This window comes from Cnephaeus nilssonii (genome assembly GCF_951640355.1).
Source record: "Cnephaeus nilssonii genome assembly, chromosome: 2".
NCBI lineage: Eukaryota > Metazoa > Chordata > Mammalia > Chiroptera > Vespertilionidae > Cnephaeus > Cnephaeus nilssonii.
Genome location: NC_137073.1, coordinates 12,839,413 through 12,865,940, shown reverse-complemented (window position 1 = coordinate 12,865,940; position 26,528 = coordinate 12,839,413). Strand labels below are relative to the sequence as shown.

Here is a 26,528-nt window from a genome sequence, read left to right as displayed (position 1 = left end):
ATTGATCGAATGCCTCCTGCACACCGCCCACTGGGGATCAAGCCTGCAACCTGAGCATGTGCCCTGATTGGGAATGGATCCATAACCTCCTGGTTCATAGGTCAACGCTCAACCACTGAGCCATGCCAGCCAGGCTAACATATACTATTACTACATATAATATGTAACACATAGTCAGGTAAATTAACATGTTTTTATAGATGCCTATATTTAGGAAATGAGAAGACAGCAGTCACAACTACAGGAATAGGAACAGGGGATTCCTAGGAGGTAGAAGGAATGTTTTCCCATAATAAAAATTAAATAGAAATCAACCAAAAAAAAAAAAATAGGGTTTGATCTGTTGATTGGGTCATAGGTAACCAGACATGACAAAAACAAACACACAAAAAGCACAGACAAGATACAGAGCCTCACTTTAAAAGTAAGAAAAGCAGCCCAGCCAGTGTTGCTCAGTGGTTGAGCGTCAACTCATGAACCAGGAGGTCACGATTCCTTACAGGGCACATGCCCAGGTTGCAGGCTCAATCCCCAGTATGGGGGCATGCAGGAGGCAGCCGATCAATGATTCTCTCTCATCATGGATGTTTCTATCCCTCTCCCTTCCTCTCTCTGAAATCAATTTTTTTTAAAAAGAAAAACATTTATTTTTCCTGTCCTAATTTTAAACAGCCCCCAAACCATTACCTCTTGTAAGCAGGAAATGTGTTTCCTAATTTCCTTTGTGAACTCCTCTAAAAAGCCAGCACCCAGCTTAGTTCACTGACACAGGGTTTCAGGTAAACCCACATCACCCTAGGGCCAAGCTCTTGAGCCACAAGCCTCGAATACACATGCAGTTATTTTAAGTTCCCCAGGAACATCCTGGAGGGGAATTACAATCCAGAGAACACTTTGCACAAGGTGAGCCTTCAATCACGTTGACTCTTACTCTTTTTAAAAAAATATATTTTATTGATTTTTTTACAGAAAGGGAGAGGGATAGAGAGTTAGAAACATAGATGAGAGCGAAACATCAATCAGCTGCCTCCTGCACACCACCTACTAGGGATGTGCCCACAACCAAGACACATGCCCTTGACCGGAATTGAACCTGGGACCCTTCAGTCTGCAGGCCAATGCTCTATCCAATGAGCCAAACCTGTCAGGGCTGACTCTTACTCTTTACAAGGCACTCCCCAGTGTCAGAAAGAGTTTAATTATTTCACCTGCCTTATGCATTGCTCACAGCCACCTCTGAACTAGGTACCACTTATTTAGAGAGAAACCTAGAGCAGTTGAGTAACCTGTCAGGGCCCTTAGCGTATCTCTGCCACTCAGCCTCCCCCTCCTCAGCCTCCTTTGCAATCTCTATCCTGTGACTTCCACTCTGTTCCTCTGCTTCTCCTGGGACCCTCAAAGGTGTTTTCTAAGCTCTCCAATGGCAAATCTGGCTGAACACCATTGTTCAGTGCCAGCTGGTCCCAACACTACTCACCCTCTTTTCCTTGTTGACAGACTCCAATCCTGTTCAGGTCTTCCTCCTTCCTTTAATTCAGCAAATACCTCGGAGTGCTACTACACTCCAGCCCACCAGGCACATTCATGGAGGGTGGGTGGGAATGGAGGCAGAGATGACAAATAGGAGAATAAATAAAACACAGAGTTTGCTAGATAATGGTAAGTGCTAAGGAGAACAGTAAAGTGGGCAAAGGGGAATGGAGAGTGTTGGAGGCAAGGGAGGCCCCAGCAGGGAAGGCTGCCTATAATCAGGCCAGGAAAGTGATCCTGACTGGTTTAACCCACAGTTCTCATACTCTACACACTCCAGCAAGAGTACCGCATTTCTAACAAGCCCCAAGACAATGCTAATGTAATGGTGCTGCTGCTGCTGCTGATCCAAGGACTCCACTTCGGAAAGCTCTGCTCAAGCCAACTGTGGAGCCTCCACCCTTTGCAGGGACAGGCGTGGGGAGCCAACAAAGGGGGTGAGGGTCAGGGGGCCTGGGGAGGACTGTAGAAGAGTTTCTTAAACAGAGACACAGGGAGAGGATTCTTTCTTCCCCAGGATGCTGGCTGCTACAGCCACAATCATGAAGTCAGTGAGCTAGCATGCTGAGTAGCATAGACAGGGCCAGATCTTAAGGACGCGGTTAAAGTGTCGCCTGCCTAGGGCTTGTTCTGTGTAAATGTTCTTAATTCTTGGAGCCATTTACAGTCCAGCTTTCTGTTACTTTCTGCTGGACTCTCAGACTACATCTCTAGCCCAGACCTTTTCTCTGAGGTCCAAGCCCAGAGAGCACTGGAAAGTCCATGGATATGTCCAGAAAGTCTACAATTGGGCTCCCACCTCCCCATCCTTCATCCCCATCCTCACCCACAACCATTCAGCCATGGGGGTCACATCATTATTGCCTCCCAGAGCTTATAGCTCCCTCTCCTTTCCATCTCCTTGAGCACCACTAAGTCCAAGTAGTCGCCAGCCCTGCGCTGACCTCCTGACCAGTCTCCCCCATCTACTCCTGTCCTCCATAAACTGAGCCATCATTTGAAAAAATAAATCATGGAAGAACCAAGGTGGCAGTATAGGTAAATGCCTATACTCGCCACCTCCCACAACCACATCAAAATTACAACTAAAATACAGAACAACCATCATTCAGAACTGCCTGAAAGCTGGCTGAATGGAAGTCCTACAGCTAGAGAAGTAAAAAAGAAAGCATAATGAGACTGGTAGGAGGGACTGAAGGAGCTGGTCCAACACCCACATGAGCTGCTTGTGTGTGTGTGTGTGTGTGTGTGTGTGTGTGTGCGCGCGCACCCCGCTTTTTTAACCAAGGGGAGAGATCGTCCCTGTGGAGGCTTCCCGTGGGGAGCAAGGGGTCCCAGCCCCACACCAGTCCCCCAGCCCAGGATTCCAGAGCTGGGAAGAGAAGTCCCCGTAACTACAGGTTGTAAAATCCAGCAGAGATTGTGGCTGAGAGACACGGAGGCTGCTGGAGCCCCTGCTGTTCCATTTAAAGGGCCAGTGCACAAACCAGAATTCGGTATCTCTGAGCTCCAGCATCAGGCAGCTCTGGGGTCCCAGACACATATTAGGAGGAACTGGAATGTCTGGCAGCAGAGCAGAAACTCAAGGGTGGCTTTCTCACTTACAAGTGTCATTGTTTCTGTGCTGGGACCTCCTCTGAAGCAGGGCTGACTGGCAGCCATAGTGAGTCTCAATCAGCCTGGAGCACACTGTTAGCTCTGCCCTGGGGATTCGCTGAGACCCCGCCCCACCCAATCTGCAGCCCTACCCAAGCTGTTTGTAGCAGCTTGTCCATATGAATGGCCTGTCCTGGCTCAGGCTTCAGACTTTGCTAAAATCCCCCAAACAACCTGCAGCTGGTGACAGTGTGCTCCAAACCTATCAATAAAAGGTCCAAGACCCAGCACCAGTACCAGCCTGCCTTGCTTCACAGCTGGGCCTCACCTCCTGAACAGCAGCTCTCCCGCTGTAGATGCAGCTGGTCCTCACAACCAATTGGCCTGGAGATCAACTCCTCCTAGAGACGCTAACAGCAATCAAAGCTCAACTACAAAACTGTGCACACAGCCCACACAGGGACATACCTAGAGTGCCCAGCTCAGGTGACAGGGGAGGCTGAGCCACTGGGCCCTAAAGGACACCTACTACACAAGGCCACTCTTCCAATTCCAGGAGACATGGTAGCTCTACCTAATACATAGAAACAAACACAGGGAAGCATCAAAATGCAGAGACAAAAACACATGTCACAAATGAAAGAAATGGAAACAAGCAAACTATTGGATACAGAGTTTAAAAGCAGGGTTATAAAGTTACTCAAGATCTTGAGGAGATTTTCAAGGAATCTTACTGAGAATGCCAGAGGCATGGAAAAAGACCACTCAGAAATTAAGCACACACTAACTGAATTAAAAACAATATACAGGGATTCAACAGCAAAGTAGAGGATTCTGAGAATCAAATCAACCATTTGGAATATGAGGAAGCAAAAAACACCCCATTGGAAGAGCAAAAAGAAAAAAAGAATCCAAAAATATGAAGAAAGTATAAGGAGCCTCTGGAACAACTTTGAGGGTACCAACATTTGCATTATGGGGGTGCCAGAAGGGGGAAAAGCAAGATATTAAAAACCTATTTGAAGAAATAATGACAGAAAACTTCCCCTACCTGGTTAAAGAAATAGACATACAAGTCCAGGAAGCACAGAGAGTCCCCAAACAAGAGGAACCCAAACGGGCCCACACCAAGACACATCATAATTAAAATACCAAGGGTTAAAGACAAAGAGAGAATCGTAAAAGCAGCAAGAGAAAAGCAGTTAGTTGCCCATATGACTGTCAGCTGATTTCTCAATAGAATCTTTTCGGGTCATAAGGGAGTACCAAGAAGTATTCAAAGTGATGAATAATAAGGACCTACAACCAAGATGACTCTACCCAGTAAAGCTCTCATTTAGAATTGAGGGTCTGATAAAGAGCTTCACAAACAAGAAAAAGCTAAAGGAGTTCATCACCACCAAACCAGTATTATATGAAATATTAAAGGGTATTATTAAAGAAGGAGGAGGAGGAGGAGGAGACAAAAAAAATGAACAATAAAATGGCAACAAATATATATCTATCACTACTTGAATCAACAAGAAATCTAATGAACAAAATAAACTGGTGAACAAAACAAAATCAGAGTCACGGAGGCATGGAACAGACAGACAAAATCACAGAGGGAAGGAGGGAGGGGGGCTGGAAAGAGATTAACCAAAGATCTTACCTATGGACACAGACAGTAAGGTGAAGGCCTGGGGCAGGGTAGGAACTGGGTAGAGGGAGGTAATGAGGGAAAAAATTGAAACATCTGTAATACTCTCAACAATAAAGATTTTTTTAAGCTAAAAACGATAAATAAATAAATCTTATTACCTATCCTTCTCTACTTAAACTTCTTTGGTAAATTTTTATTTTTCAACTAGTAGCCCATTTGCAGGAAGAGGCAGCCTCGCGTGCACCCGTGCACCGCTGCCGCCCGCCCTGCTCCGCCCCACCCCGCCCCACCCTGCCCGGGCTTTCCCTCTGGCAGTCACCTCGCTTTCCGCTTTTCCTCCCTCTTCCTTCTAAGTTGTCTTCAGTCTTCACTCCTCCCTCCCTCAGCCTATGCAAATTAACCGCCATCTTTGTTGGGTAATTTGCATACTCACCCTGATTGGCTTGTGGGCGTGGCTTTGGCTTGTGGGCATGGCTTGGGCGTAGCGAAGGTGCGGTCAATTTGCATAGTACTATTTTATTAGGTAGGATTACAGTTGACATACAATATTATATTAGTTTCAGGTTATATATAACATAGTGATTAGACTTTATATAACTTATGAAGTGATCACTCCAATCATTCTAGCACCCATCTGACAATTATTACAATACTAGAGGCCCAGTGCATGATTTAATCATGCATCTGGTGCACCAGCTGGCTGGCTGTCCGCCGGTGCCCCAGGCCTTCCGAAAGCCTCCCGCGCGGCCCAATCAGCTACCCCGGCCACCCTGAGTCCCGCCCCCTGCGCCTCCTGCTGGCCCAATCGTGGGCGTAGCAGAGTGATGGTAATTTACATATTACCATTTTATTATGTAGGATTATTGACTGTATTCCCTATGCTATATTTTATGTCACCATGACTATTTTGTAACTACCAACTTTTACTTCTTAATCCCTTCTCCTTTTACATGTATCCCTTCTTAATCCCCCTCCCATCTGGCAATCATCAAAATGTTCTCTGTATCTGAGTTTGTTTCTGTTGTTTGTATGTTTATTTTGTTTTATAGATTCCACACATAAGTGAAATCATATAGCATTTGCCTTACTCTTCCTGACTTATTTCACTCAGCACAATAGCCTTTAGTTCTATGCATGTTATTGCAGATGGCAAGATTTCAATTCTTTTTTATGGCTGAGTGATATTCCATTGTATGTATGTACCACTTCTTTATCCATATTTTTTTTAATCCTCACCCGAGGACATGTTCATTGATATTTATTTATTTATTTATTTAATATATTTTATTGATTTTCCACAAAGAGGAAGGGAGAGGGATAGAGAGCTAGAAACATCGATGAGAGAGAAACATCGACCGGCTGCCTCCTGCACAACCCCCACCGGGGATGTGCCCGCAACCAATGTACATGCCCTTGACCGGAATCGAACCTGGGACCTTTCAGTCCGCAGACCGACGCTCTATCCACTGAACCAAACCGGTTTCGGCTGTTCATTGATTTTTAGAGAGAGGGGAAAGAAGAGAGAAAAAATCTACACTAATGAAAGAGAAACATGCAAATTACCGTCACTCCGCTACGCTACCAGCCAATCAGAGTGAGTATGCAAATTAACCTGAAAACATGGCAGCAACCCCGCCTCCCGCCGCTCCGGGCCTGTGGGGGTCGCTCCGGGCCTTTGGGGGTCAGAGAAGTCGGGCGCCAGCGCCTGAGGCTGGCTGCAGCCCGGGAGACGAAGAAGCCGCCTGCCCCATGATCCCAGGCCACAGCCAGCAGCAGAAGCCTCATGTCCACCTGCCCCACATCCTGGAGGAGACAGAGAAACCGGGCCCCAGCGCCTGAGGCTGGGTGCAGCCCGGGAGATGAAGAAGCCGCCTGCCCCATGACCCCAGGCTGCAGCCAGCCAGAGAAGTCCCCCACACTGCATCCCAGAGAAGACGGAGAAGCCGTCCGCCTGCGGTCCAGGTGCCAGCACCTGCGGCTGGCTATAGCCTGGTAGACGGGAGAAGCCGCCCACCCCGCAGTCCCGGGCACCAGCACTTGCAATTGCAGCCCAGGTGAAGCCACCTGCCCACCATCCCCTGCGGCTGCAGCCAGCCTGGGCGCCTATGGCTGACCAGAGGGAGGGAAGCCCGGATCCTGGGTGCCTGTGGTCGGCTGGTCAGCTAGAGGAGGGAATCCTGGGTCCCGGATGCGGGGCCGAGGCAGAGGTGGTTAGGGGCAATCAAGCCAGCAGGGGAGACAATCAGTCTGGCAGGCAGAAGTTAGGGGCAATCAGGCAGGCAGGCAAGCGGTTAGGAGCCAGAGGTTCTAGATTGTGAGAGGGATGTCCGACTGCCGGTTATCCCCTAAGGGGTCCCAGATTGGAAAGGGTGCAGGCCGGGCTGAGGGACACCCTTTCCCCGCCCCCCGCCCCCTCCTCCGCACGAATTTCATGCACCGGGCCACTAATAATAATATATGTGAGAGAGAAACATCAATTGGTTTGCTTCCCACACACACCCCAACCTGGCCAGAGATCAAATCCGCAACCTAGGTATGTGCCCTCACTGGAATCGAACCTGCAACCTTTCAGTGTGCGGGACGATGCTCCAAACCAACTGAGCCACACCGGTCAAGGCTATCCATTCATCTATTGATAGACACTTAGTTTGCTAATGAGCATATGAGTGCATATGTATTTTTTAATTAGTGTTTTAGGTTTCTTTAGGTAAATACCCAGAAGGTTTTTAAAAATAAATACCCAGGTAAGTTCTTTGGAATTGATGGGTCTTTCTTTGTCTCTTATTATAGCTTTCGTTTTAAAGTTTATTTTGTCTGGTATAAGTTTTGCTACCCCAGCTTTTTTTTTTTTTTTTTTTTTGCTTTTTTTTTCATGAAATATCTTTTTCCATCCCTTCACTCTGTGTGTGTCTTTTGATCTGAAGTGAGTTACTAAAACTCTTTAATGCCTTCTAACCACTCTGGTACTAAGGACCAATATTCCCAGTGTAGCCTGTGAGGTCTGGCCCATCATCTCCTCCAGCCTCACTGTTCCTCGTCCTTCTCAAGTGCCCTATTTTCTCCCGTTCAGGCCTCTCCATGAGCTGCACCTCCACCTGGAATGCTCCTTACTCTCACACCCTTTGCCTTACTAATTCTACTCAGCTTCAGAATGTCAGCTCAAAAGTTACCTCAAAAAAGAAAAAGAAAGTCCTGGCCAGTGTGGTTCAGTGTTTGGAGTGTCAGCCTGCACACCAAAGTGTCATGGGTTCTATTCCAGTCAAGAGCACCTACCTGGGTTTCAGGTTCCATCCCCGACCCGGTTCAGGCACATGCAGGAGGCAACCTATTGATGTGTCTTTCTCACATCGATGTTTCTCTCTGTCTCTCTCTCTCTCTCTCTCTCTCTTTCTCTCTCCATTACCCTCCCCGCTCCCTTTCATTCTCTCTAAAAATCAATGGAAAAAATATCCTTGTGTGAGAATTAACAAAAAATGAATGTATGAATGAATGAATGAATGAATGGTTATTTCCCTGAGAGAAACTTTTCTAAGGAGGCCAGGTTCCCTGTTACACAACCCAAGTAATCTCTGCTTTTCCTTCAGAGCACTCCTATCAGCTTGTACTTAATAATACAACCTTTGGTTTTTCTATACAACATTGTGTTTTTACTTGTTTAGTTTTCTACAGACCAGCAAGAGTTTTTTCTAGCCTGTCTGCAGGAGTCTCATTGTTCAGCACACACTCTTGGGACTTCCATTGTTGTATACTAGCTCCTCTTGTCACACAGGGGCTCCACCCGCCCCCGCCCCCCATGGTCCTCTGGGCCCAGTGTCCTGCTTTGGGTGCATCCCTGGTTGTCTTTTCTGATTTAGCCTTCTTGCCTAGGTTCCATGTCAGACACTCAACCAGGCTTTTTTTTTTTTTTTTTCAGGTACGACACCGATATCCGTTCTGCTTCCTGTGCTTCGCTGGATTGTCTGGCAGCCCCTCTGGGTTTAATATCTTGAGGAGGGACAGGAAATGGGTTAATCTCACTTCTCATATCCTACCTTAATAAACATCATCACGCACATTTGCTGAGTGAACAAATGAGAAGTGGCTGAGCTAGAAACAAAACCAAGGTCTGTCTGATTCCAAAGCCCCAAGGACACCCTTTTGTTTCCTTTAATGTTACATATAACATCCGTTTTATAGATGGAAGTACAGCCCTTACATAACTTAATACAAAAGAACATGACATTCAGCAACACTTGGCCAGAATACCATCACCTACAACACCTATCCCTCAAAGGATTTGTTATGCACAGCAGCTCATCAGACATTCAGTTCCCCAGGACTTCAAGCACCCACAAGAGCACTGCCCAGGGCCAGGCTCCTGCAAACTGGGCAGGGGAAGGAGACGCCTGAAGTTACTCAGTTTACAGCTTCAGGGATTAGAGCCAGTAACAGGAAGCTCTTGCTGAAATAGATGAGGTATTTCCAGAAGCTCAGCCAAAGACTTCTGCCTCCTCCCTTTATTACCTACTCTGATGCCACAGAAAAGCTCTGAAATGCTGGCTAAATAGCTTCGAAATATCTACAACTTCAAAGCACAAGACAGTGTCCTCAATGTTCCCAGCACAAAAATTAGGTCCTGCTAGAAGTTAGGTACATGAAAAGTAACCAGTATGGTTGGAGATATAGTGACATTACTCCTATTAGAGTAGAACTGGACAAAATAAATGCCTAGCAACCATAGTACATTAACATAATGAAATATTCAGAGTTACAAAAAACTAAGTTGAAAACTTTCACACACAAAATGCAAGAAGAGAAAGGCTAAACCAAATAATTTGTTGATACAGATTTCCTGCAGATTACATTTGGGTGAGAATAGAAAGGGGCAGCAGCATCTGAGTCCCAGCCCTGCCACCCCCAGTTTTGAGACACTAACAAGTCTTGCTGTACGGTATCACACAACTATGTAGGGGCAGTGAGGAAAGTGCATAGGCAGATTCCTAAGCTAGTCTGACAGATACACGTATGGGGTGTTGAGGAGGGAGAGGAGCTTAAAACAGTTAAATGGGGTGAACAGATGAGTTTCTCTCCACTCCCTCCTGAAAGTCCACTGGAAAAATGCAGCCCCAGTGTTCTGGAAGATGCACAGAGATGGACAAGTGGAACTCAGAGCAAAGAGCACATAAATGTAAGGTCCAGAGAGGGGATGTCAGATAATCCAGCAAAGCACAGGAAGTAGAAAGGGTATCGGTGTCGTATCTGGAAAAAAAAATAAAAATCCAGGTTGAGTGTCTGACATGGAACCTAGACAAGAAGGCTAAATCAGAAAAGACAACCAGGGATGCACCCAAAGCAGGACACTGGGCCCAGAGGACCATGGGGGGCGAGGGGGAGCGCCTGAGTGACAAAAGGAATTAGTACACAACAATGGAAGTCCAAGAGAGTGTGCTGAACAATGAGACTCCTGCAGACAGGCTAAAAGAACTATTGCTAATCTGTAGAAAACTAAACAAGTAAAAACATAATGTTGTATGGAAAAAACAAAGATTGCATTAGAAAGGAAAGGTAATCATAGCACACCTAACAGGTATGAAAGATATCTACAATCAAAATAGATAAAATACAGAATGTCTATTTAGGCAAGATTAGAACTAACTGTATTGAAAGAATGGAGGAGACAGAGGGAAATATGTGGGTGTACCCTCTACAAAAGAAACTCAATAGAAACTACCTAAAACTGGGGGGCAAGGAGGAACACTAGAAGGAAACAGCCAGGAGAGTCTGGAAGTGGGAAGTAAGGAGAGTGTAACTACTTTTTGTTATATAAAGTGTAGCTCACTATTTGATTTTTTAAATTATACACATGATAAAAATTAAAATTAAACCAAAATACAAAATTAAAGTAAATACCAAAAAGAGTGCAACAAGCTGAGGTTAGAGGGTAGCTGAGACATGTCAGAAAGAACAGGCCAAGGTGTGCCGCTTTCCCAGTTTGGGTCCTGGCTTTTCAGCTGCACCTTTCTACCATGACAGAAAGCAGTGAGGGCAGAGGGAAGCTCTGAGGCATTCTGCGGAGCCAGCAGAGTGGGTCCTAAGTAAACATTTATGAAATTAATGTGTCAGAATAAATACAACAGTGAGAGAAAGAGCGGTGTTAAATAAAATATGACAGGGGATGGGGGAAGGATCTTTAAAGAGATGCAAACATTTTCAAAATTCTCTAGAAAACTGGCTCTCTGAGTGACCCACCAGGACCAACAACAGCAGCATGACCAGAAACTAAGTAGAAACACATTTCTTAGCAGGCCTCACCCAAACCAGATAAATCAGACACTCTGGGGAGGGCCCAGAAGTCAGTTTTAAGGAGATCTCCAAGTGATTCTGATGACAGCAAGTGTGTGAGATCAAGTGACAACTTGGTCCCTTCAGTGGTGTAAAATAGTCTTTCTCAGTCTAGAGATCCTGAGGGAGACTGGTGTCCCGGGGAGTGGGGTATCCAAGTTCATAACAAATTTCATAACATGTTAAGACAGTCTTTCCTTTCTTTCATCTCACTCGCCCACAAATGTACAGTGGAGTTTTCCAGAGGTTACATGACACATTGCTTGCAGAGGCAGATATAACAATCCAGCTCTCATCCAGCCTGTGTGACTCAGTGATTGAGCATCGACCCATGAAGCAAAATGTCACTGGTTCAGTTCCCAGTCAGGGCACATGCCTGGTTGTGGGCTTGATCCCCAGTAAGAGGTGTGTAGGAGACAGCCAATTGATGTGATGTTTCTATTTCTCTATCCCTCTCCCTTCCACTCTCTCTAAAATATCAATAAAACACCTATTAAAAAAACAACAACAAAAAAAAGAACCCAGCTCTCTTCAATTAAACCAGACATTTAAGAGACTTGAAAAAATGTAAAACAATGCCACTCTTCTCACTATTTTAGAAAATAGTTATTTTGCATAAAAATGTCATTAATGTTAACATGTAATGATTTATTTTTAGTGTTTTTAATTTACAGTTTTGCTTTTTCTTTTCTTGTCTATTGAGGCATTTTATTTGCATGTATGTATTACATCTCTAGAAAAAGAATCCCAGGATTTTCCTTCTGTATTTTCATCTACCTTCGTCATGGTCCATGATGCCCTCAGAGGTTGTCAGTACAATGAAACCAAACTGATGGGGCAGAAGCAGATGGTTCTGCTATTTTTCTATACATATATGTATGTTTTTTAATTGACTTCAGAGAGGGAGAGAGAAAGAAAGAAACACCAATGATGAGAGAGAATCATTGACTGGTTGCCTCCTGAATGTCCCCTACTGGGGATTAAGCCCACAACCTGGGCACGTGCCCTTGACCAGAATCGAACCAGGACCCTTCAGTCCGCAGGCCGATGCTCTATCCACTGAGCCAAACCGGTTAAGGCCATTTTTCTATATTTTTGAGTTGCATATCAAATCTGAGGTTGATTATTCCACACTTGCCTAACCTGCCTGTGAGGTTCACAATTTTCCCAGCTCTGTGGTCATCAGTAATTTCAAATTTGCCAATGTAACCATGCTTCATCATTACAGTGAGAAACCAGATATGAGTTTGGAGCATGGCCTAATAAGAACCTAGTGTTTGCTTCTTTTTGGCTTTGTTGACACTCTTGAGAGCATCAGCCAGGACATCCATGAGCACCATATGCAAGCACGGAAACATGGCAAAAAGAGCGGTTTTGTTTTCTTTTAATCCAGGATCCAATCAAAGGCCAGGAATTAGCTGTAATAATTCTTTGGTCTTCTTCAATCTAGAAGTGTGCCAACCCTTTTTATGACAGTGACATTTTGAAGATTTCAGGCTGCTGATGTGTAGAATGCCTACAATCTGGGTTTATCTGATATTTTTCTGGTTATGTGACTCAGTTTAAACATGTTTGGCATCCCATCCAGAGACACATAATCTGTTATTGGGGAGTCTGAATTTGATCACCTGGTCAAGATAGAGTCTACCAGGTTTGTCCAATATAGAGATATCTTTTTCCCTTTGAAATTAATCATCTGTAGAATGATACTTTAGTCTGTGTGAGTATCCTGTTCGCCACCCCAATCCCTCACAAATGTTTACACAATGTTTCTTGCCAACCATTGATGGTTGTTGCCTGACTCAATTATTACCTTGGTGGTTGCAAAATACTGATTCTCTAAATCTTTCACTCTTCTACTTTAACTGGCATTTGTCTATAAGGAGCCCAATACACCCTTTGGAGTATCACTGGGACTGATTTTTACTCACTATGTGCTGTGAACTTTAAAATTCAATGTATCCTTGCCCTAACCGGTTTGGCTCAGCGGATAGAGCGTGGGCCTGCAGACTGAAGGGTCCCAGGTTCGATTCCGGTCAAGGGCATGTACCTTGGTTGCGGGCACATCCCCAGTAGGAGGTGTGCAGGAGGCAGCTGATCAATGTTTCTACTCTCTATCCCTCTCCCTTCCTCTCTGTAAAAAATCAATAAAAAAACATATATTTAAAAAATAAATAAAATAAAAAATAAATAAAATTCAATGTATCCTTTATCATAACATCATTATTCTTTTTTTTTTTTGGTGCTCAAAATGTCCCAGATTTACCCAGTGGGAACCCATTTGAGCTGCTCTTGTTTCAACATGTCTCCATCAATTTTTGAACACTTCCTTGCTTTCTGGTACAAAATAATTCAGGTTCACATTGAATTTTGTCTGCCCAAAATCTGGACTATTTCTCCAAGGATCTTTGTTTCTCTTAGTGGGAAATGATATTTGGCAACCAAGATCTGGGGGCAAGGTGTACTCATTGTTATTAGGATGTCATTGCCCCCACACCCTCTCAGAAGACAGAGATAGGAATTTTTTTTGAAGATGTATTCACACTGATACCTCTAATTTAAACCCCAACATGACAAGGTTCTTCCCCACCTTTTTCATACCATATTTTTATCTCCTTTCTCCCAGAGAACTGTGGTTCCCAACACTAACCAGTATATTTACTCAATGGCACTATCCCAAAATATAACAAAAGTAATTTCAAAATTACTACTGCTGATCTATCAACAACAAACCTACTTTGTAGTTCTTTTTTTTCTTTTGAACATATTCCACTAAAGGTATACAGAGCACTGTATTCATGTGACTTGAATTATATTTGAACTAAATTTTAGGGGTTTTTTTCTATTATTATTGCTTTAATTGTATTTTTTGAGTATTTAGGATATTTGCACGGTTCAAAGTCAAAATTATATAAAAAGGCATACTCAGCCTGGCCGGATGGCTCAGTTGCCAAAAGGTTGTGGGTTCAATTCCCGGTCAGGGCGCATACCTAGGTTGTGAGTCTGATCCCCTGTTGGGACACATTCAGGGGTGGTCGATGTTTCTCTCACATCAATATGCATTGATAACTTTGTTTCTCTCTCTCTCTCTCTTCCTCTCTCTCTAAAAAATCAATACGAAGATTTTTTTTTTAAAGGCATACTCAGATAAGTTTCACTCTCATCCATATCCATTATACCTCTGTCCCCACCTGCCTGAATAAGTTATTTAAAATTAGTTTCTAGTCTATCCTTCCTGTGTCTCTTTTTGTAGGAGCAAATATATACATATTCTTATTTCCCCTTCTTTCTTTCTTTTTTAATATATTTACACTGATTTCAGAGAGGAAGGCAGAGGGAGAGAGAGATAGAAACATCAATGATGAGAGAGAATCAATTATCAGCTGCTTCCTGCACACCCCCTACTGGGGATCAAGCCCGCAACCAGGGCATGTGCCCTTGACTGGAACTGAACCCAGGACCCTTCAGTCCGCAGGCCGATGCTCTATCCACTGAGCCAAACCAGCTAGGGCTCCCCTTCTTTCTTATTTCACATTCTTTCTTTTTCTTTTCTTTTTTTTTTTGTTACAGTCAGATCCTGCTGGCCCAGGCCTGCCCTGGAGCATGTGAGTATGGAAACCTCAGATGGGTTGAAGATTATGACTACATGACCAGGAGGTTAAGGGCAAGGAGATAGAGGCCTAGTCAGGGGACTGGTAAGGTGTGGTTTGTTATTCTACCTGTGAATTCCTCTTCCTCTGAGCTGAAGTCCATCATTTAGGGTTCTGGGCCTCAGATCCCTCATCTGTTTTATTTTTTTAAATTATAGTAAGTTAACCATTTTAAAGTATACAGTTCCGTAGCATTAAGTACATTCACATTGTCATACAACCATCACCCTTACCCATCTCTGGGACTTTTTCAGACTGAAACTCCACCCATTAAACTCTAACTTTCCATTCCCCTCTCCTGAGAACCACCGTTCTACTTCCCATCTCTATAATTTGACTATTCTAGGAGCCTCCTATAAGAGGAACCATACAATACCTATTCTTTCTTACCACATGTTATGTTATTAATTTGTCCTTTCCCCCTTCCCCCCCCCCACACACACACTCACTATATCTTAGAAATCACTCCCTACCAGTTCATAGGAATCTTGCTCTTTTATTTTTGCAGCTGCACAGTCCTCTGTTGTGTGGATGTACTTCACTAATCCTGATGGCCTTTGGGTTGTTTCCATATTTTATCACAGATGATACTGCCATGAATATCTGCGTGCACCTGTGGTTTGTGTTTATAAATAAAGCTACATCCTAGAAGTGGGCCTGCTAGGTCAAAGGATAAATGCATATACAGATATTACTAAATTCCCCTCAATGAAGATTGTACCATTTTGTACTCTCACCAGCAATATGAGCGTGTGCCTATTTCCCAAGAGCCTCACCAACTGAATGTGTTCATGCTTTGCCAAAGTAAGTGAGAAATGCTATCTCAGTGATTTTAGTTTGTGTTTCTCTTATCATGAGTGTAACTGAGCATCTTTGTTACCAAGCAAGAGCTCACTGCCTGATGCACATAGAAGCCAATAAATACTATGGCACCAGCTTTTAAGAAAAGGCTTTATTTGTGAGTTGACTGGTAAGGAGACAAGGTTCAAATCTATCTTCTTCAATCCAAGATTTTAAGTGGTTTCAGCACCAGATCTTCCTGGACAATGGACCCTTCACTTCTGAAGGGATTCAAGTTCTGGCCAGATTCGAGTCCTTTGGTTCTGTGGGGAGGAGCAGGTAAGGGTTCACAGTGCTACTCATAAATGGTGTATCCAAGGCTTAAACTTTGGTTCTGGGTCTTGTTGGAAACAGGACAGGACCAGTGTGAGCTGGTTCTGCAGTTACATTTTTGTTTTGTTGTTGTTTTTGTATGTCTAAGGGCTATTTGTGTATCTTTTTCTGTGGAATGTCTTCATATCTTTTTCCATTCTCCTATCAGATTTAGGTCTCTTTTCCCTTTGACTTTTAAGAGTTTTTATATCAGCCTTTCATCTGTGACTCATGTTTTTAAAAATCTTACCTAAGAACACACTGGTCAGGCTTGCTATGCCCTCCTGAAGCTTCTAGGTGAAGCTCTGAGGTGCCTTCACTGATATAAGCAGGAAGACCAGGGATCAGACTGTACACATAACCCATAAACGTTAAGAGTGCTCTGAAGCAGAACCAGGAACCTAGCCACCCTCTGCTTAGATCTCTCCCACAGTTCACAGCTTTCTAGCCATCCCTCATCTGTATTTCAACTTAGAAAAATGTTCTCACTGGCTGAAGTTTTTACAGGACACTTTAATAGGCTTTCAAAGGAAATTCTAATTTTTCTAATTGATGTGGATTTTTACCTATTTTTATTGAGGCTCAAGCAATCTATTAGTAAAGATTAAATTACTATTTAACTTTTTAAAATATAATTAATCAGTTCACTGGCAGGTACCTTAATCTAACAACAACAACAACAAAAAAGCCATGGGAATGTCCGTGGATTGCTAGAGACAGTAAAATGTTCTGTTTAGTGTCCAATGATTTACAGCAATGAAGGTCTTTATAATCCTGAACAATTCCTCTTGTCAAAACAGATAAACACCCAGCCAACAGTCTTAGCCAACAGGTACCACTTCATTCATAACCTGAGTTTTAGGCTTTAAATTGATTAAACTTGCTTAAAGAAAAATCAGAATAAATTATGTTAAAATGAAAAACAATTAATCATAAAACCCTCTGATAACAACACTGATAACCTCCCAATACCATGGAGCCCTAGCTCAAAACAGGGATAAAAACCAGCAAGCTCATTTTTGACTACAGCAAGTCTACTTACATGTGAACACAGAAGGCTCTAACACTTTAGTAAAAGTTTTATAAAAGTATCCAACAAAAGTAAAAGTACAATATAGATCATTTAACAAACTTAAATCCTTCTGAAGACATGGGTCTTTAGAAAAATAACTAGGATTTCAAGAAAATAGCTAGAAGTTTTAGAAATAGAGCAAGTTTTTGACATACAGATGATGTGTGCAAAAAGAACTTAAAATAATGCACAGTGATAGTGTTTCCTCTATTGACAGCTAATAATGCTAACATGTTACTTGGCCCTTCAGTTTGTCTCATATTTTGGAACATCCATCCATGACATCATGCCCACAATGTCCCTGTAAAAAAGGACATAGCACCCATTCAAGGCCTGCAGTTGTTGGCCCAAGGCTCAGCTTGCCCAGCGGGAGGCTTATAGACAGGAAACTAAGACACCTGTTTCAGCAGCATAGACAAGACCTTGGCTCAATATTAGACAAGACCTTGGCTCTGGTTTGCCATAACCGGTTTGGCTCAGTGGATGGAGCATCGGCTTGCGGACTGAAAGGTCCCAGGTTCGATTCCGGTCAAGGGCATGTATCTTGGTTGCAGGCACATACCCAGTAGGGAGTGTGCAGGAGGCAGCTGATTGATGTTTCTCTCTCATCGATGTTTCTAACTCTCTATCCCTCTCCCTTCCTCTCTGTAAAAAAATCAATAAAATATATTTTTAAAAAATATATTAGCTCTGGTTTTAAACATCAAGAACACAGTTGTAACTAGAGTAATAACAACTTGCCTAAAACAAGCATGTAATATTTGGACAGCAAAATAAAATTGTACCTACTGAAAAAATGTATTTTCTTTACTAACCATGATACAGAATCCCTTTATCCTAATCCACTAATCTCAGGAACTTTTTAAAATTACAGGGTAAGTGTAACACTTTCCACCAGGAATTACTTGGAGTTACTTATTAGATATTGACGAAAACACAATGGCCAACTGGAAGCCAACCTTCAAGAATTACAGGCACCTAGCTGGTTTGGCTCAGTGGATGGAGCATCGGCCTGTGGACTGAAGGGTCCCGGGTTCGATTCCAGTCAAGGGCAACATGCCTGGGTTGTAGGCTTGATCCCCAGTGGAGGGGCATATGGGAGGCAGCCAATCGGTGGTTCTCTCTTATCACTGGTGTTTCTGTCTCTCCCTCTCTCTCTCCTTTCCTCTCTGAAATCAATAAAAATATTTTCTTAAAAAAAGAATTACCGTATAGGCATTTTCACCCAGCCAGTGTGGCTCAGCGGTTGAGTGTCGACCCATGAACCAAGAGGTCATGGTTCGATACTTGATCAGGGCACATGCCTGGGTTTTAGGCTCGATCCCCAGTGAGGGGTTTGCAGGAGGCAACCGATCAATGATTATCTCTCATCGTTGATGTTTCTAATCTCTCTCTCCCTTCCTCTCTGAAATCAATAAAAATATATAAAAAACTAAATAATAAAAAATAATGGAAAACTTCTTTTAAAAAATGTATGATGTAAGGCATGGTGAATCTTTAAAAATAAAAGTTTACATTACATTGGAGACTTAGCAATTATCACTTTTAAGGGCCACATAAGTCTTCAGTGGATGCCTAATTCTTTGTCTGATACTTCAATTATAACTAATGTTTAGACTCTATTTCCAGAATTCAAACAAAATAACTGTTTGGAAGGGAAGAAACCCATGTGCTTACTTCCCTTTAGAATCTTGTTCGTGTAGTCTACATGGAATTAAATTCTTCCTATATGTTAGATCCTACATTGTAATAATCCCTAACAAATCTGAATCTTCCTGGGACAAGTAAACCCTAGACTTCCCTTAAAGTATACACCTAATACCAGACATCTTCAATTTAAAAAAAAAAAAATTGTTCAAAAAGCAGGTTCAAAGTAACAGATATTGAAATTAAACCATTTTGTACAATGAAGCATTTATTATATATATTTTAATTTATTACATACTAAATACTTAAGTAGCTATCTTTCTAGATGGGATTATAGTGATTCTTATTTTTCTGATATTGCTTACTGGTATTTACTTTCATCTTTTAATTTATTTTTAAATATGAAACACTTTACAAATTTGAGTGTCATCCTTGCACATGGGCCATGCTAATCTTCTGTTTCCTTCCAATTTTAGTACATGTGCTGCCGATGTGAACATTACTTTGATCTTTTTAAGCAATGACCATCTATTAAAATGACTTAGCTTCTACCCAATGATCTCAATTGTGTATTTTTATACAGTCGTGTGTGTATGTGTGTTGACAAAAAAGTTCAGAAGAGCCCCACCGGTGTGATTCAGTGGTTGAGGGTTGACCCCTGCACCAAGAGGTCACTGGTTCAATTCCTGATCAGGGCATCTGCTTGGGTTGTGGGCTCAATCCCAAGCAAGTGGTGTGCAGAAGACAGCCAATCCATGTTGATTTTTCTCATCAATGTTTCTCTCTCTCCCTCCCTCTCTAAAATCAATGAAAACATTTTTTTAAAAAAGTCCAGAAGGAAATGCACTAAAATACTAATGGTATTTTTCTCAGGATAATGCGATTGTTAGTCATTTTTTGTTTTATATTTTACTAGTGGCCCCGTGCACAGATTCATGCACACTGAAAGGAAAACAATTAGAATATTTTAATATTGCTATTTGCCCTTTCTCCCTCAGTGCCTGGTCGCTGTCTGCGGAGCGATTGGGCCCCTGCTCGCACCTGCCTTGCCCTGGCTCACCTGCTCCACCATCCCGCCATGGTCCCGCTGTTGGGGTCCATCAATGCCAGCAGTGCCTCCACTGCCACCTACTGCCCCCTACTGCCAGCGCCACCACCTACTGCCAGCGCCGCCTACGCCCGCCATGTTCTGCACCACCCCCTGGTGGTCAGCGCACATCACAGCAAGACAACTGCCAGAGGGGACAATTTGCATAGTAGGCTTTTAGTATATAGGATATCACTGTTTCTAGTCTATCCTTCCAGGTGTTTTTTTTTAAATAATAAACATGCACCCTGGCTGAGTAGCTCAGTTGGTTAGAGCATAGTCCCAATACACTAAGGTTGCAGGTTTGATGTCCAGTCAGGACACATACAAGAACCAACCAATGAATGCATAAATAAGCGGGAAAACAAATCAATGTTTCTCTCTCTAATAAAAAAAAAAAAATCAATCAAAAAAATTAAAATAATAAGCATGTTATTTTTATAATATGAAAATGACATTTTTTAATACACTAACAAAATCGCCTGTGATCAAGCATATAAAGAAACATTTTCTGGCCCCGGCCAGCATGGCTCAGTGGTTGTGCTTCGACCTATGAAACAGGAGGTCATGGTTTGATTCTGGGTCAGGGCATATGCCTAGGTTGTGGTCTTGATCCTCAGTAGGGGGTGTGCAGGAGGCAGCAGATCAATGATTCTCAATGTTTCTCTCATCATTGATGTTTCTCTCTCTCTCTCCCTCTCCCTTCCTCTCTGAAATCAATAAAAATATATATATTTTAAAAACCATTATCTGTCTTTACCAATTCATCTGACATACAGACCAAAAGGTATACATACAAACACACACAAAAAAACAGAAGCTCCCACATGCACCTGCTCTCACATACTAGGTTCATTCTCTCACACACACCAGCTCCCACATGACCTGCTCACACAAGCACTCATTCTCTCTCACGCACAGTCACACTCACACACACTTGAATTCAAGGCTATAGTAGAAACTGGAAAGGACACGGAAGCAACTAAAAGGTGCAGCCAAAATAAACAAAAGGTGCAGCCAAATGTCCCTAGGGACTTCCAACTCCTACCAGCAGAGGTACAGGAATGAAAAGCAGGGAGACCTGAGGATCAACACTTCCCTCAGCAGCCTACTTATGCAAGTACTGTACTGAAGAGGACAGACAATGCCTACAAGGTTACTGAAGGGCATTCATTCTGTGCTCTGATATGTAGGGTTCTCTGGAAAGTATCAATGACTATCAAAATGTAAATGTTTAAGTTAGGGTAATAATAGAATGTGAAGATAATATCTACAATTAATTCTTTTGAAAAATAAAGCCAATCCTTTCCACAATACTCTTAGAATTTATTCTATAATTTCTGATTTACAATGAGTTAGTGATGACTATAAAAGTATCAGTCCTCTCAGTATGAAGGAATTGTGTTGATGAGAAGTGGTCAAGCCTGTTAAAAAAAAAATCTATTCCAGCCCTAGCCGGTTTGGCTTAGTGGATAGAGCATCGGCCTGCAGACTGAAGGGTCCCGGGTTCGATTCCAGTCAAGGGCACATGCCCGGATCGTGGGCTTGATCTCCAGTATGGGGCGTGCAGGAGGCAGCTGATCAATGATTCTCTCTCATCATTGATGTTTCTCTCCCTCTCCCTTCCTCTCTGAAACCAATCAAAATATATATTTTTAAAAACCTATTCCAAGTTCACAACTAGTGCCTGGGTGCATCTGAGTCCTGTTTCACCGAGAAAGCTTCACTGTAGACCTTTTTCTCCTTTCCTCTGCTGATTCCTGCCAACACTGTTATATTACACCACACCTGATCTATCACCAGATGATGTAATGAGATCCAAACACATTGCTGAAGAGGGACACAAAAGCCATCTGTATTATAAATGGGAGCTGCTTATATTAAAACTTCAGCTATAGCACTTAAATAATTTAAAATGTTTTCTTCATAAACAGATTACTTAAAAGATACTGAACATGCTACCTTTGAAAATTTTGAAATAATCAAGATAATCTATTTGTTATCATGGAGGACAGTAATGTGACCAGTCTAAGAGTTTCATGCACTCAATATTTTGAAATCTCAAGGTGGAAAGTACAAAAATTTATGGTTTTATTGCTGTTATCCAATTTATTTAAACAGTTTCTAGGGTTTTCAAAAAAATCATGAATGTTTTAAAATGAATTCTTATCTTTTAGAGATATATACTGAAATATTTATGGATGAAATAATATGTCACATATGTGCATCAAAAATAATAATCCAGGGGTGCCCAGCCAGTTTAGCTTTGGCCTATGAACCAGGAGGTCACAATTCCATTCCCGGTCAGGGCACATGCCCAGGTTGTAGGCTCAATCCTCAGTGGGGTGGGGGGAGGGAGGGCATGTAGGAGGCAGTCAATCAATAATTCTCTCTCATCACTGATGTTTCTATCTCTCTCCCTCTCCCCCCTCTCTCTGAAATCAATAAAAACATATTAAAATATTTTTAAATAATAATTCAGGGGTGGGGAGTTTACAGATGAACCAAGACTGCTGAAACTGAGCAATGGCTAGGGAGCAGGGAGATGGGGGTAGGGAGGAGGAGGTCACTAGACTAGCCTTCTTCTCTCTCTACTTATGTGTATGTTCAAGACTTTTCATTTAAAAGTTTAAAAATATTCATCATGAGGTAGAATTCTTCACTTTTCTCTAAACTATTTCACTATCAGAGAATATTTCTTCTCTTTGCTCCTCTATAATGTATTCTGATAATGGACTTGGGAAAAGCAAGCCTAAATCATAATAAAGGACAGCAAAGCTTACACACACACAAAAGTCAACCTTTCATTACGCTGTGAATTATCTGCTCCTCCACCATCCCAGGGAGCTCACTCAAGTCCAGGTACTTAGATCAAGTCTAACACTGCTTCTTCCTGAGCAGTCTGGGAGAGCAGACAGAAGGTGCAATGCCACAGGCCTCCTTACACTTGTCTATCCCCACTAAACGCAAGCCCTCCCACCAAATTTAAAATTCCACCAGGACCTATCAGAGCAAAGAATTTTGACTCATTTCTACTTTGTGATTACAAGAAAGTTCAGCCCCAAATAACAACCCAAAGTTTTTCCCACTGTGATCAATAAGGACAGTCACAACACAACAAAAGGTGTTTCTCAAATGGAAAGGATTTTATGGAAGTCAGTAAGATGAAACTTCATGGGAATATTTTGAGATAGCAAATCTAAGAAGTTGAGAGCCATCTGAAGATTATAGGTCAAAAGACCTCGTTCTAGTCCTTGCTCTAGCACTGACAATCTCGTTTGTGGGGTGTTGGGAGTTATTTAAACTTTCTGGGCTTCTGTTTCTTACCTGCAAAGTGAAATGAAGCCTATTAACTACTTCAGAAAAAGGTGGTGGTGATCTAGTGAAAATATAAGTGAGCCTGATATAAGCTGTAAAGTACTTTATCCAAGTCAAGTTATGGTGAAAAGGAAAAAGAAAAGAAAAGAAAAGAAAGAACAAATGTGGTATTTTTTAACATCTTTGGTGTAATGAGAAAGGGTGTGCTTGGAGAGAAGACCCATCACACTAGCAAAACACAACCAAGGATGCCCAAGGTGCTTTCTGACCCAGGGGCAAGAAGGAAAAGTATCAAAAGAACTTGGACCAGCAATCACAATCCCTGCTAACCATACAGGAAATTATACCATATATCCCTCTGCCCATTAGACTAGCACATAGGAGACCCATCTGAGCAATGTCTTCCAACTAAGAGCTAAACAAAAGCAGTATACTTATGCCCATAGAAGCATGCACACCTTCCTGGGCTCAAGGGACAAATGGGGGGCGGAGAGCATGGACCCTTATCAAGGTTCCTTTTTTCAAATTTCTTTCTTTTTAAAATTTTATTTATTTATTGACTTTTAAAGAAAGAGACGAAGGGAGGGAGGGAGGGAGGGAAGGAGGGAGGGAGGGAGGGAGGGAGGGAGGGAGGGAGGGAGGGAGAGAGGGAAGGAGAGAAACATCAACCTGCAGTTCCACTTATTCATGGATTCATTGGTTGTGCCCTGACGAAATCAAACCTCACAACCTTGGCGCATGGGGACCATGCTCCAACCAACTGAGCTACCAGGCCAGGGCCATAAAGGTTCTTAAAGTTATGCCTGACACCCTAAATATTAGGATGTCAATTTCACCTCTTTTCATAAAGATCTCTTGGCTTAAACATGCATATGCACTTGAACACCCACTTAACAAATGTCTGCATGTGTTGAGAAGCCAATAAAATACAAAAACTAGAAGATCAGCATTTTAGGGATTTCTTACTAAGTGAAATATTCAAAAGTGCACACCAGTTACCGATTTGCTGTCTACCGAGCTATTACCAGAACACACAGAGCCGCGCTGTTGTCACCTGGAACTTCCATGAGTGCTGAGAGAGGGGAAGGACTGCTCTCCCGGAGCAGCTGCAGCCCTGGGAGACTGTGGTGCCTGTGCCACACTGCACTGTGCATTCCCACGGCTGCCTGTCTAGGCATCTCACGGTCTCCTACAAAAGCGGAGGTGGCCCTGATGGAGTGCTGCTCAAGTTTGTGTTCACCAGCCCTGGAGGGATCGTTCAGTTGGTTAGAGCATCCTCCCAATACACCAAAGTTATGAGTTCCATCCCAGGTCTAGGCACATACAAGCATCAACCAATGAATGCATAAATAAGTGGAAAAACATCTCTCTCCCTTCTTCTCTAAAACCAATACATTAAAAAAAAAAAAAAGTGTGCACTGTCTCCCAAACAATAAATGATGAGTATTTGTAGAACATAATGCCAAAACGGTGTCTATTTGCATGATCTTAAGTAGCCAAGCCTGGCCTTTGAGACCTGAAGGAACGAATTACTTCAGCCAAGCCAGACCTGGGCCCTCAGTGGGAGGAACCGCCAGGCACTTCTTCATTCAGGGAGCACTTCTATCAGGCAGCTGGGCCTGTCCTCAAGCCAGGACCTAACTCCCCTGGGTTTAGGAAAGATCCAGCTCCTGTGGCACGGTGGGGGGGCGGGGGGGGATTAAGGTAGAAGGGGGGCGTAGTGAAAGAATCTGACTCCCTAGAATAGAACCTCTTTTAAAGGAGGAAAAGAAGCTTTAATAAAATTCAATCAAAAGTAAGGGCAGAAGTGAATAAAAAGAACGTGCGGGACCCATTGGTCCTAACCGTGCATTTCCCGACCACAGAGGACCATGTCGGCCCGGAGGAGGCGCCCAGGGCCAGTCTCCCATGCTGCGGGCCCAGGCGCGCTCGCCGAGTTACCTGCTCAGCCCCGTAGACCGTGGCAAACTGGACGAAGTCCTCCATGCGGACGAAGCCGTCCCCATCCCCGTCCAGGGCATCGAACACGGTTCGGAGGCGGGGGCCGTCCTCCGCACACCCCGCAGGCTCGCTCGCTGGTGAGCGGGTCTGGCTTAAGTCCGAGGGCAGGTGCGTGTCCACGGGACCCACCTCCAGCGTCAACTCACCCACCGTGGGCGAGGGCAAAGAAGGGAAGAAGTCGACCTCGCCCCTCCGGTGGTGGCTGTCGCTAAAATCCTGCGCGCGGAGAGACGCGCTCTCCGGACAACTTTGGGAGCCATAATCCTCGGACTCTTCAGTCCAGAAAAAAAGCGGGCCGAGTTCGGTCAGCTGCCGATCGGGGTCGGGATCGGGGTCGGGGTCGGGGTCGGGGTCGGGGTCGGGATCGGGGCCGGCGGCCTGACTCGGCAGCAGGTAGGAGGCCCCCAGAGACCCATCGGCGCTCAAGTCAGCAGGGTCCCGGGGGCCCAGCCCAGGGCGCGGGGCGGGGTCGGCGGGCGTAGGGGCGGCCCCCGGCCAGTCGGGTCCGCCGGGCTCCGGGTCGGGGCCCGGGCCGCCCGTTGGGGAGGCCGACCGGCCCGGCTCCATCTTCATGGACGCGACCCGGGCCGCGGCGCGGGCCCGCGAGACCAGTAGTGAGGCGGGCGGCGCGGGCGGCAGACAAAGGCGCTCAGGGCGCGGCGGCGGGCGCGGGCATCCCCGCGGCGGCGCGGGCGTGCGCGCGCGGGGCTCCCGGGCTGCTCCGGCTGGCGCTCGGGCCCTGCTCCGCCCTCGCCCATCTTGGCGCCGCGCTTCAGCTGCCCTCGGCCCCGCGGCGCGGCGGATGACGGCCCATGGCGGCAGGCGCTGGGAGGGCGCGGAGGAGGACCGGGGGCGGTGTGAGGCCGAGGGGCCGAGGAGGCCGACAGAGAGGACGCTGAGGAGGACGCCGAGGAGGGTGAGGAGGAAGGATGAGACGCCCGAGGTACCCAAGCGAACGCAGCCGCCCTTGCCCCGCCCTCTGTCCGGCCTTACGTAAGCACGCCCCGGCGCTGTCCGGCCCCGCCCCTCACCGACTGGCTATAAGAGGCGGGCGGTGGGGTGGCAGGATAGCGGAGCGGTGTGCGCTAGTCACCACCTGGTGGGTGGGTAGTTACGCTCCCGTTCTTTGCCGGGCCCCAGCCTGAATCCCGGCCCTCGGACTCAGGAAGAGGCTGTCTTCGGAGGCTGCAAACGCGTACATGATGTCACCGCCTGGGAGTGCGGGGACGGCCGACCCACGCACGGTGCGGATGAATAAACTGCGCCGAGAAGAGAGCGAAAAAACAAAAGTGCACCTGTCGCACAGGGGTTGAGTCCTCCTGGAGCGTAAAGCGCTCTCACAAATGGATAAGCAAAGAACACGATCCTAAGGGGAGGCGGGAATGCGCGTAGCTCTGATCGCAGCCCCCGTGTGGCACCGCCTACCGGCGCACCTGCGCTCGCCGTGCCCTCCCGGCTCCCTCGGCAGCCCGCACCCCCTCCGCAGACGCCGGTAGCGCAAAGAGGTCGCAG

The 26,528-nt window shown here is 44.6% G+C and overlaps 1 protein-coding gene and 1 pseudogene across 5 annotated transcripts in view; both read right to left on the bottom strand.

Annotated features, from left to right (window-relative positions):
- RAB11FIP3 (RAB11 family interacting protein 3) overlaps positions 1-26,010 on the bottom strand; it is a 101,162-nt gene extending 75,152 nt beyond the window's left edge. For 2 of the 4 annotated variants that reach the window (XR_013814529.1, XM_079790723.1), the window contains exon 1: positions 24,957-26,010. Coding sequence is in view for 3 of the 4 variants with exons in the window: in XM_079790723.1 (XP_079646849.1) it covers positions 24,957-25,589 (633 nt within the window). In the remaining variant the exon portion in view is untranslated. The remainder of the gene's footprint in view (positions 1-24,956) is intronic. The other 2 variants (XM_079790724.1, XM_079790725.1) reach the window with 2 other exon arrangements.
- On the bottom strand, positions 11,823-13,177 carry LOC307109782 (small ribosomal subunit protein uS8-like; annotated as a pseudogene). Its single transcript has 2 exons — positions 12,170-13,177; positions 11,823-11,946 (listed from the first exon to the last, which is right to left on the bottom strand). The product of its transcript is annotated as a small ribosomal subunit protein uS8-like (transcript).
- Positions 26,011-26,528: the final 518 nt, after the last annotated feature.